This window comes from Rhinatrema bivittatum, chromosome 14, assembly GCF_901001135.1.
Source record: "Rhinatrema bivittatum chromosome 14, aRhiBiv1.1, whole genome shotgun sequence".
NCBI classification, from domain to species: Eukaryota; Metazoa; Chordata; class Amphibia; order Gymnophiona; family Rhinatrematidae; genus Rhinatrema; species Rhinatrema bivittatum.
The window spans coordinates 73,656,244-73,668,760 of record NC_042628.1 but is presented as its reverse complement, the minus strand read 5'-3'; the positions used below and the strand labels follow the sequence as shown (position 1 = coordinate 73,668,760).

At 44.3% G+C, this 12,517-nt stretch overlaps 1 protein-coding gene across 2 annotated transcripts in view; it reads right to left on the bottom strand.

The window, feature by feature from the left end:
• Window positions 1-12,517, bottom strand: part of LOC115075979 (transmembrane protein 91-like) — a 67,188-nt gene that overhangs the window by 27,755 nt on the left and 26,916 nt on the right. Inside the window, exons 3-5 of one of the 2 annotated variants that reach the window (XR_003852662.1) lie at window positions 6,163-6,293; window positions 4,294-4,429; window positions 3,810-3,884 (exon numbers count right to left, since the gene is read on the bottom strand). Coding sequence is in view for 1 of the 2 variants with exons in the window: in XM_029576991.1 (XP_029432851.1) it covers window positions 3,810-3,884; window positions 6,163-6,293 (206 nt within the window). In the remaining variant the exon portion in view is untranslated. The remainder of the gene's footprint in view (window positions 1-3,809; window positions 3,885-4,293; window positions 4,430-6,162; window positions 6,294-12,517) is intronic. The other variant, XM_029576991.1, reaches the window with a different exon arrangement.

Genomic DNA, 12,517 nt, shown 5'->3' with positions numbered 1-12,517 from the left:
CCCCCTACACTTTTTTTTTTAATTTTTTAATTTTTTAATTTATTTATTTATTTATTTATTTATTTAATTCTTTATTTATGGAATTTTCCTTTACATTAAACAGAACATTTATATCATTAGATTTAAAAGGCACATATCTTTCAAAAAACATCAATTTCTATATAAACATCATTTCTGTAAATCATTTTTTATAAAGAAATATAGGCTCTCAGGAGACATTTAGGAGCATGATCAATTAAGAAAAATATTTCTATCAAACAATAATATTATCTAAGAATGACTTTAACTGCACAGGATCATAAAAGATATACTTTTTATCCTTAAAAGTGAACATACATTTACATGGATATCTAATAGCAAGTTGTATCCCCCCTACACTCTTACCTAATCCCCACCTCGAGTTACTAGGTGGGCCTACCATAGGGATACAAATACCTGCCTATGGGCCATGATATTATGGCCAGGCTCTCTCTCTGTCTCTCTCTCTGTCTCTCTCTCTCAATTCAGCTGAAATCAGACTTACAGGAGACATTGCAAATGGCAATGAAACCTTACCACACAGTCACAGCAGCTTTCATACAGCCTAACACATTTGAAAGAGGTTATGGCTATGCAATAGCTCTTCACAGACAGGCTAACCCAGCCCACACTCCTCCTATTTTCGGAATTTGCATCGCACCATACGATATGGTGCGATCGCATGCGGTAAACACATTTTCGCATGCGATAAGCCCTTAACGCATGCGAAAACGCCTTATCGCATTTTGAAAAATGACCCCCTAAATTGGTTACCAATCCAGCAAAGAATTGAGTATAAATCTTTATGTATCTTATTTAAAATCTATAAATAATAAACAAACTGAATGGTTGAACACTTTACTACACCTGCATACACCACAAAGAAACCTTTGTTCTTCAAATAAATGTTTATTATCTGTACCATCAATTAAAACTGCGCATCTAGCAGAAGTGAGAGAGCGAGCCATCTCGGTAGCAGGGCCAAAATTGTGGAACTTATTACCTGAGGAACTTAGACTGCAAAAAGATTTAAATATTATGGCTATGCAATAGCTCTTCACAGACAGGCTAACCCAGCCCACACTCCTCCTATTTTCAGAATTTGCATCGCACCATACGATATGGTGCGATTGCATGCGGTAAACACATTTTCGCATGCGATAAGCCCTTAACGCATGCGAAAACACCTTATCGCATTTTGAAAAATGACCCCCTAAATTGGTTACCAATCCAGCAAAGAATTGAGTATAAATCTTTATGTATCTTATTTAAAATCTATAAATAATAAACAAACTGAATGGTTGAACACTTTACTAAGCCTGCATACACCACAAAGAAATTCTTCAGCAAGAGCCTATCATCTATGCCAAGCTATGAGTACTGCTACACTTCTAGTCTTCTGGAAACCTTCCTTGAATCGCAGCCTGACCCGCTCTGCGGGATCTCCATCACGCCCTCGCTACTTCTGGGTGAAGGCGCTGCTCCGCTGCTACCAAGATATTCAAGAACTAGAAGTACATCTTGAACACCAGCTCTGTCTGCCTCCGGACAGTGCCACTTCCAGTACAGCAGTATAATAAAGTATTCTTGCCCTGTGTCTGTCTCTAGAGTCTAGCCAATCGTATTGGTTCCCCACGGGGCTCCTCCCCGTGGGAGGAGTCATCTCCAGTACAACCAAGGGTCCACTAATGCCACAAATACAACAGCTCTGCCCTAGGGAAAAGGTGTGATAGGGGAGATATGATAGAAACATTTAAATATCTCAAACGTTTCCATGCACAGGAGGAGAGCCTCTTTCAATGGAAAGGAAACTCTAGATCGAGGGGTCATGGGATGAGGGTGAAAAGGGGATAGACAGGAGTAATCTTAAGAAATATTTTTTTTACAGAGTTGTAGATGAGACAAGAACAGTATCTGAATTCAAGAAAGCATGGGATAAACGCAGAGGATCTCTGAGGGAGTGATAAGCATTATATAGTTGAATTAGTTGGGATGGGCAGATTAGATACGCCATGTGGATTTTTTCTGCTGTCATATTTCTATGTTTCTACATTTCTAAGTTCTATGGACTTTTTTGCTCTATCTGCCACTTTTTATCTGTAACTACGACCAATGATGGCAAGCCATATCCAGTCCATGGGAGATTTTAATCTGTTTCTCAGCAATGAGAGCAGGAAGCAAGTGGCCAGTAGTTAAAAGTGTGGAGTAAAACCTGTAGGAACATAAGGAAGAGATGGAGAAGAACTGTGGGGGGAGGGAATATGGAGATGAAAAGGAACCTAATGGAGGGATGGAGATGAATTTATGGGGTTGGGAAATAACGAGGTACCCGAGGGAGAGAAGCAGACAGAGAGAAATAGGAAGCAATAGGTAGAGATGAACCAGTGGGGGGGGAGGAAGGGGGAGAAAAGGAGTGAGAGAGCAGAAGGGAAGGTGAGAGTGAGAGGTTGCAGGAGGAGAAGCAGGGGGATGATGATGCATCATACTAGCTGCTTCCCCTTTCAACAGGAAGAAAGACTGTATGTGTGTTTCCTGAATAATTTTTGTGTTTGTGTGATGAATGGCATGGGAGTGAGCCCTTGGTGCTGTGGGATAGTTGATGCAGCCTCACAGGCAAACCTACGAGGCCAACGTTGACAACGGGCAACCGCGCCCCGAAGCGGAACAGACTGGAGCTTCACCTATACCAGCTGCCTCCCCCCACAGGTTGAGCCCTAAGGTTCTGGGGACTGGCAGGACTTAGATGGTTCCCTAGGGTGGTAATGTGAAGAAGAATCAGGGGCAGCAAAATGGAGACACCGGTACAGGCCTTAAATAGGGAGAGCCTGCTGATGTCATCAAAGGGCGCCGTGGGGACTTTCCCGCCATGGGACATATGAGTAGGGAGGCCTCAGGGAGGAGCCAGAACATGGCAGCCCCCAAGTGTCATGTACTGTTTTCGGCAGTATTCATCTATTTGCAGCGTCCCCACCATGGGAAGAGGCTGGCAATGTCTGACTGCGTGCGGCAGCTCACAGGGCCATCCTGTGAGCTGCCAAACATAAGAGTTTGGTGTCCTAAGCCTTTCAGGACAGGTCAGGAAGGACATACAGATTCTGACGGTTATGTTCTCTTTTCAATGTGCAAGGCTGAAGCGTGGACACACGGATGCACACATTCTGGTAAGCAGCCTTCACTAGGGCTGGATAGGAGTTCTTGTACGAAATTCAATTTAATTTCTTTATCTGTGTTCAGCCAGTTTGAGAAATGGGTCAACGATGTGTTCCTTTCTTGCTCTGGCAGGACATATGAAAATGTCTTATAAAGCAGGACACCTGCTTACCCTAGACACAGCATTTCTGGAAGAGATAATGCCAGAAACGGCCACATACAGGCCGTATTCAGCAGTGCAGGAAATGGGAGATTAGCCAGGCAAGTTTACTCGGCTATCTTTAGGCAAGAAATTCAGCAGGACGTACCCAGGTAACTTTAGGGCAACTTTTTTTCTGACCAGACTCACCGGCACTGCCCAATTAAACGTAACCCCTCGGAAGGACCCCCACCCTCCCTCTTTTTAGCTGGTGAGAGGTGGGAAATGTTCAATTACAGGATATTCTGCAGGGAACCTAAAGGTTACCCAGACAAACCTCACGGATGTTAATGCACTGACCTACAGAAAAGGTGCATCAATACCTACACATTCATTTCTGGCACTGATGTGACACTACATTTTCTTTCACTCCTCGATTTTTCTTCCCACCACTACTTCCACTTTGCCATCCCTCCTTGTCCTCCTCTGCAGCTTCTCTTACCTGCTTTGCACAGAGCTTTATAAAATGGGGATCCCGTGTTCTGCAATATCGCCAGTGAGGAGGAGAGAGAAGATTCTGGAAACCACAAGTCAAACCATAAGAACATACGAAGTGTCATATTAGTCAGACCAATGGTCCATCGAGCCCAGTATTATGTCTCTGATAGTGGTCAATCTGGGTCATTCGGACAAAAGTACATATAAGAGGGACCCAGATTTTGCCCCTTTGCTAGTGTAATTGCCCTTCTGTTAATCAGGCTGGTGCCTCATATGGTATTTTTACAAGCAATGCATCTACAAGATTCTGTACACATTAAGCCGAAAAGTGAAGGATCATGAAATTATGCCTTATATTTTAGGAGAAAGAGGGACGTTGCAATTATATTCCACAGATCATTGCCATCTATTTTGGAAGAGGTAATTAAAGATCCCTGGGGCCATATTTCTAGCAGGTAAATGGTGAGTGTTCTGCAATATGTACGCACCAAACATTTATGATCTGCGTTTTCTTCTCTACGATTATTGCTGCGCTGGCTGTATTGACACATCACCATATGGTGGTGTGAGGAGACTTCAACATCATGGCAGATCCAGTCTATGACAGTTCCTCACTTAGCAGAGCTAGGAAACAGTATAAAAAACTGGGTGTAAATTTTATTATTAATGTGACAGGGCTTTGTTTCCCGCTCTAGTAATTTTCCTTGCTGTTGGGGACGTTCCCCATCCTTTTTATCCATCCCTTTTTTGGGTTGGGCTTATTGAGCATACATATTCTCTCCTGAGCATGCTCAAGGGGAGACCCTTTGAGGTCAAAGAGAGAGAGGAGGAGGTTTTTGGGAGAGGAGGTTTTTGGTAGGCCCTACGGCCCACCAGTGGCTTATCAACTGGTGACTGGAGGTTATTCTGTTTTTTTGACTAATATCTGACCCCAGGGCCAGGTGGAAGGGCTGGAGGTGGATGGTGTTTGCTGAAGCTGCTCTTTGAAAGAAGCTTTGTACCACCTGGTGACAGAGGGAGCTTTTAGATTTTTGTTTCACTGATAATACATGCTAAAGGATGAAGAACATTTTCCCACCCTGTTCGGCGAAGGTGTTTATCTGGAAATTGATTCAGAGGAAGGTAGAGCTATAAGACTATGCAGCATGATTAAAGAGACTGTGGCTTTTGGGGTGATGATTTTTGTGTTGTTCCTCATGATTACTTCAAAACTAGCCTGGAATTTGTTTTTCAAGCTTAAGGAAATTTCTTTTTGCGTTGAACACCACAGCAGACTCCTTGTCGTGTTTTGGTGCATACTTCCTTGCCGCTGGTGAATCCCAGCATCTCAAGAGCTAACAAGTGGAATGGCATAGAGATGAAAATGTCTGGGAAGTTACTGAGCAGCTCTGGGAACTGTGTGGCCCCTAAACCAGTCTATCCAATGGTGAGGGGGTTACATTAATGAATTAGAGCTCCTAGATCTAAGGATAATATGGAACCCCGAATAAAGGGACTTAACCTTCTTTTCAAATCTATACAATAGCTACTGTGTACTACATTACATTTTGATTTTGCAAAGGCTCTTTGTCATGTGTCCTCAGTAAAGACAGGAGTGCCTTCCATTTCTCAGCATGTGCCGGTGTGGCTGGATGTTTATAACAAAGTACGAAGGTTATGCAGCTAGCAGCTGAAGCGATATTTGTACAATGTTAAGGCACTGTATATCTATTTGCATAAAAGGTGGCTGATGTTTGAGGAGAAGAATCCAAGGAAAGACAGAGAAACTACGTTGATTTGGGAAATTGCCATGGCAATTAAAAAATATAGAAACATAGACATGATGGACCGATGGTCCATCCAGTCTGCCCAGCAAGCTTCCCATGGTAGTATCTGCCACACTGTGCAGGTTACTCCCATGTAGCAGTCAGTTTTGCCTGACTGCTACATGGACTTTGCTATGGACTTGGCCGTAGAAGTAGTCTTGTGCCTTTTCATTAACGTCTGAGCATCAGTACCCCAGACTGTAAAAAAGTATTGGCTTGTGTTGGTTATCTCTGAATCGAAATTTCTCTTTCCTTTCAGCCACCACCCGCCTCCTTTGAAGAAGAGAGCGATGTTGCGTTTGTATCAAAATCAAGACATTAGTTAAAGGTAGAAATCCCATGCCTTCTGTTAAGGGCAGTAACTGCTGCTCTGTGCTGGTTTCCCCCATGCTTATCAGTTCCCACACTGTAAAATTTGGGGTCCTCATTGGTTGCTGTCTGAATCGAATTCTCCTTTCCCCCTATTGTTGAAGCAGAGAGCAATGTTGAAGTTGCATCAAAAGCATCAAGGCTTATTGGTTAAGGGTAGTAGCTGCCACACTGGCAAGTTACCTCCATGCACGCTTTCTTCGTTTCCTTTCAGACTTGTCCACAGAAGCAGTCCGGTGTCTTTTCTCTTATGTCCGCATAACAGTATCCCAGACCATGGAAGTCGGGGCACTCGGTCAAGGGAACACAAAAACCTTCATAATATATAAAAAATATAAAGAAAAAACTGTGGAGAACCACTAACAAAAAGAAAGTGTATTAAATACCTGATTGGCGCACACAAGTTCTCTGTACACAGAGAACTTGTGTGCGCCAAAACTACAAACAAACCCCCTCATTTATCAAAATGTGCTAAGCACCATTTGGGGGGGGGGGTGAGAGAGAGAGAAAACCTAGCTGTAATGTCCTCTCCCTAGATAGGTATTTATATCCCTATGGGAGGCCCACCTAGTTACTCGAGGTAAGGTTAGGTATTAGTGTAGGGGGTTAGGGGCCACTTGGACATTCAAAATGAGACGTACGAACAGAACAGTGGTCTCTTGTGAAGATTTGATGACCTTCGGAGTGAGGAAACTCATTCAAAGATGAGATTTGTGCAATGTTCTCTCAACCTAGCTTGATGTTACTGGACTCTCTACCTGGGTAACATCAAGCTAGGTGGAGAGAACATTGCACAAATCTCACCTTTGGGTGAGTTTCCTCACTCCGAAGGACGTCAAATCTTCACAAGCGTGTACTGTTCTGTTTGTATGTCTTACTTTGAATGTTAAAGTGGCCCCTAACCCCTACACTACTACTTAAACCTCACCTCGAGTAACTAGGTGGACCTAACTACTATAAGAACTTTATAGCTAGTCTCTCTCTCTCTCTCTCTCTCTCTCATATGACAGGCAATCTTGACTTAATTTGGTTTTGCAAAACTCAGCTGCAAGAATTTTAACTGGCAAAAGTAAAAGAGATCACATCACTGAAACACTGGCTGAATTACACTGGCTTCCCATTGAACAAAGAATACAATACAAAACACTGTGCACCATACATAAGTTAATACATAACGAACATGCAGACTGGTTAAATACAGCCCTCCGTGTACACGTCCCTAACAGAAACCTAAGGTCAGCAAACAAAGCACTCCTAACTATTCCATCAGTCAAAACTGCAAGACTAACACAAGTACGAGAGAGAGCACTATCACTGGCAGGACCCATACTATGGAACTCCATGCCCCTAGATTTAAGATTACAAAGACACAGCAAAACCTTTAGAAAAGGTTTAAAAACCTGGCTCTTTAAACAAGCTTTTCAGAAAGAGAAGGGTGAATAGAAACCAGGGACGAGCAAAGCACGAACAATAAAACACCCACTCACACTGCTGTATTCACTAAATGTGTAAGTTTTTAAAAGACAGTCACAATTTTAAAGTTAATTCTGTAATCAAAACCGAGATAGAGAGACCTGGACAAGATTCACTACATTTAACATTTAATATTGATCACTAACTATGTTACCAAACCTTATGGCACTTTTGTAATTGGACAAATTGCAGCATTATTACTTTTATGTGGTGATCGTGGGTGACTTTAATATGCCAGATGTAGACTGGAAAATCCCATCTGCAGAATCTAAAAATAGCAGAGCGATAGTGGATGCCATGCAAGTATTTTTGTTCAAACAAATGGTGTTGGAACCCACGAGAGAAGGAGCTATTCTAGACTTAGTGCTCACTAATGCAGATAATGTCTCCGATGTCCAGGTGGGCACCCACCTCAGCACCAGTGATCATCAAACGATATGGTTTAATATCACTAAAAGAATAGGGAAAAGAACCACAAAGACCCGAGTTTTACAGTTCAAAAACACAGACTTTGAGGAAATGGGGAAGTACCTGGAGGAAGAACTAAAAGGATGGGAGAATGAAAGAGATGTGGATCAGCAGTGGACCAATCTAAAAGGAGCAATCACCAAGGCAACTGCTCTATATGTTAGAAATGTAAAGAAAAGCAAAAGAAAATTGAAACCTATCTGGTTCTCAAAGGAGGTGGCTGACAAAATTAAAGCTAAAAGAACAGCATACAAGAAATATAAAAGTTCCCAAAGGAAGGAACACAAAGAAGAATATTTGTATCAACTGAGGGAGACAAAGAAATTAATCAAGTTGGCAAAAAGTCAAGCGGAAGAGAGGATTGCCAAGGAGATAAAAAATGGTGACAAAACATTTTCAGATACATCAGCGAAAAGAGAAAGGTCCAAAGTGGTATAGTGAAATTGAAAGGTGGTAATGATCAATGTATGGAGAGAGATGAAGAAATGGCAGAAATATTAAACGAATACTTCAGCTCTGTGTTCACTAAAGAAGACCCTGGAGAAGGACCATCTTTACACAACAAGAAACTGGAGGGAAGAGGAATAGATGAAAATCCTTTTACAGAAGAGAATGTATGGGAACAGCTAAAGAACCTGAAAGTGGACAAAGCCATGGGGCCTGATGGGATTCATCCAAGGATACTGAGGGAGCTCAGAGATGTTCTGGCGGGTCCGCTGTGTGACCTGTTCAATAGATCCCTAGAAACAGGAGTGGTACCAAGAGATTGGAGAAGAGCGGTGGTGGTCCCGCTTCACAAGAGTGGGAACAGGGAGGAGGCTGGCAACTACAGACCGGTCAGCCTCACTTCGGTGGTGGGAAAAGTAATGGAGTCACTGTTGAAAGAGAGAATAGTGAACTATCTACAGTCAGGAGAATTAATGGACCAGAGGCAACATGGATTCACCAGGGAAGATCCTGTCAGACAAATCTGATTGACTTTTTTGACTGGGTAACCAAGGAATTGGATCAAGGAAGAGCGCTCGATGTCATCTACTTGGATTTCAGCAAAGCTTTTGATACGGTTCCGCACAGGAGACTGGTGAATAAAACGAGAAGCTTGGGAGTGAGTGCCGAGGTGGTGACCTGGATTGCAAATTGGTTGACGGACAGAAGACAATGTGTGATGGTAAATGGAACTCTCTCTGAAGAGAGAGCGGTTTTAAGCGGTGTACCACAAGGATCGGTTTTGGGACCGGTCCTGTTCAATATCTTTGTGAGCGACATTGCGGACGGGATAGAAGGTAAGGTTTGTCTTTTTGCGGATGACACTAAGATCTGCAACAGAGTGGACACGCCGGAAGGAGTGGAGAGAATGAGACGGGATCTAAGGAAACTGGAAGAGTGGTCAAAGATATGGCAGCTGAGATTCAATGCCAAGAAGTGCAAAGTCATGCATATGGGGAGTGGAAATCCGAATGAACTGTATTCGATGGGGGGGGAAAGGCTGATGTGCACTTAGCAGGAGAGGGACCTTGGGGTGATGGTGTCTAATGATCTGAAGTCGGCGAAACAATGCGACAAGGCGATAGCTAAAGCCAGAAGAATGCTGGGCTGCATAGAGAGAGGAATATCGAGTAAGAAAAGGGAAGTGATTATTCCCTTGTACAGGTCCTTGGTGAGGCCTCACCTGGAGTACTGTGTTCAGTTCTGGAGACCGTACCTTCAAAAAGACAAAGACAAGATGGAGGCGGTACAGAGAAGGGCGACCAGGAAGGTGGAGGATCTTCATCGGATGACGTATGAGGAGAGATTGAAGAATCTAAATATGTACACCCTGGAGGAAAGGAGGAGCAGAGGTGATATGATACAGACTTTCAGATACTTGAAAGGTGTTAATGATCAAAAGACAACGACAAACCTTTTCCGAAGGAAAAAAATCAGCAGAACCAGGGGTCACGATTTGAAGCTCCAGGGAGGAAGATTCAGAACCAATGTCAGGAAGTATTTCTTCACGGAGAGGGTGGTGGATGCCTGGAATGCCCTTCCGGAGGATGTGGTGAAGACCAGAACTGTGAAGGACTTCAAAGGGGCGTGGGATAAACACTGTGGATCCATAAAGTCAAGAGGCTGCCAATGAAGAGTGGGTGACTCGCCAGAATGACGGCTACTGCCTGGAGTCAATACCCTTATTAAATAAACATACACAGGCTTACTGTGACTCCAAAATCGCTCTAAGCTTCAACAGCAAGAGGAAATGTGGAAAAAAGGATTCACACTCACAAAGAGGGGAGTAGCTGGCTTGTTACGGCGGTTACTACCCCAAATCAAATAAGCCTGATACTTCACTTTCAATGCATATACAGCATAGTTCTCTGATTCAACGGCAGGGGAGAAGAAAAACTGATACTTCACACATCCAGAAAAGAGGGTTCGCACTCGCAAAGCAGGGAGTAGCTGGCTTGTTACGGCGGTTACTACCCCAAACCAAATGTGCCTGATACTTCACTTTCGATGCATATCCAGCATAGCTCTCTGCTTCAACGGCATGGGAGAAGAAAATCAACCAATAAGGGCTGTATAACAGTCTGGGTAAAACAAATAAACATGGGTGCAGATTGCTTATTGCGGCGGCTTCTACCCCTAACTAATCAAGCTAGATATTTCACTTGGATGCAGCTCCATCACTGCTCTCTACATTAAAGGTGGGGGTGGAAGGGAAATAGAACCAAGAGCTAAGAGAAACAGATAAGTATGAGAGAGAAAATTTGCGGGGCAGACTAGATGGGCCATTTGGTCTCCTTCTGCCGTCATTTCTATGTTTCTATGTTTCTATGTTTCTATAATGTAAACCGTTGTGACGGTCCCCACCAAACGGCGGTATAGAAAAGATTTAAAATAAATAAATAAATCTGACCCTTTCAGCAATGTAACCTTGTCTGATAGTAAGCCCCTCCAATAACATTGTGTTATGTAGTTTTCTGGGCATCCTCTAGTTAAAAATCTTTCAGGTCTACTTCCTTAATTGTACATAATCTTCTAAATCTTAAAAATTGGCTTACAGGTAAATACTCTTTCAACCGCCTACAGTTGTTGCGCTGGAGTGGACCCTTGGCCTGGCACAGGGTTAGTACGGCCCCCTAGGGATCCTAGAGGGCGCCTGCCACCAGGAGGCGGAGCACACAAGGAGACAGAGGCAAGCTGGAGCTTCACCAATAATGGCCCGGGGGCTCTGCGGGTTGATCCCTTGGGCTGCCTGGGCCTCTGGGGGTCTCGTGGAGAGGTGTGTCCACAAGGAGTAGAGGTGCGTGGCTGACGGTGAACAGATGAGCTAGACCGTAACAGAGAGTACTGGAGACCACGGGTACAAGGCAGGAACTGAAGGTCCTCCGGGCAGGGTAGGCAGTGCCTAGTCGTCTAGCTCGAGGAAGGCCACAGACAGGTGGGCCTGGTGATCACAGGAGAAACGAAGAGAGTGTCTGAATGGAGCGCAAGGGTCAAGCCAGGGTATCCGTCCGAGGATGGTCAGCCAAAGCAAGAGTCAGTTCCCGGTATCAGTCCAAACGTGGTCAAAGGCAAGCAGAGGTCAGTTCTAGGTATCAGTCCGAGCATGGTCAAAGGCAAGCAGAGGTCAGTTCCAGGTATCAGTCCGAGAAGGGTACAACCTGGGAGGCGGAACGCAGAACAACTCAGGACGATGGAAAACAGGAACAGGCGCTGGAACTCAGGAAGACTACCGGAACAATGAAGGAACTCAGGAATACTGGAACAAGCACGGGAACGCAGGAACAAGCACAGGAACGCAGGAACAAGCACAAGGTGTCCCATTGGTTGTGGGGGCTGACAAGCTTCCCACACTTGTAAATGACCATGGTCTCTTCTTCCCACATGTGCAGCAACTGCACACCACTTCCTCTTCTGGGCCATAGGAGTGGGAATAAGAGAGCATGCTGCTAGTGCCGCTGACTCCAACTATCCTGCCATGTTCTGCCCAGGCCATCAGCATTTCAAATCCAGGCAGAAGAAGAATTTGCATTTGGCTGGAGTAAAAGGGAGCAGCTGGACCAATGGGGGGACTGAGAAGTGTGGTGACACACCTGAGTGTGCTTGGCGACACACTGGCATGTCGCGACACACCGGTTGACAACTGCTGGCCTAGATACATGTGTAAATGCCACAGCGCGCACATCTTGGAAGTTTTCAAAAAGGGGCGGGGCATTGTCTGGGCAGGGAATGGGCATTTCGGGAAGCTGAGATGTGCACGTAAATACTTATGCGATCTGGCACGCGCCAATGCCCCCTGCCACTTAACTTTACTTCTGCTATGGATGCCGTGTAAGTTATAAAATGAGGATAAATAGGCAGATCAGTGGGGTTTTAAGTGTTGGGGATAACTGAAGGAAGTGAAGGCTATTAAACCAGGGGGGTTTGGAAGACCTATCTTTTAACTGGTCAAACTGGGGATGAACTGGTAAAACTAGAAATGGCATCAGCAGGCACTCCTTTTAATATCCCCTGACTTACCTGGCAGGAGTAGCATTTGCGTGCACATGTGCGTGCCACTTAACATTTGTCACATATATATATCACATGTCACATCAGAGAAGCTTATAAAGGA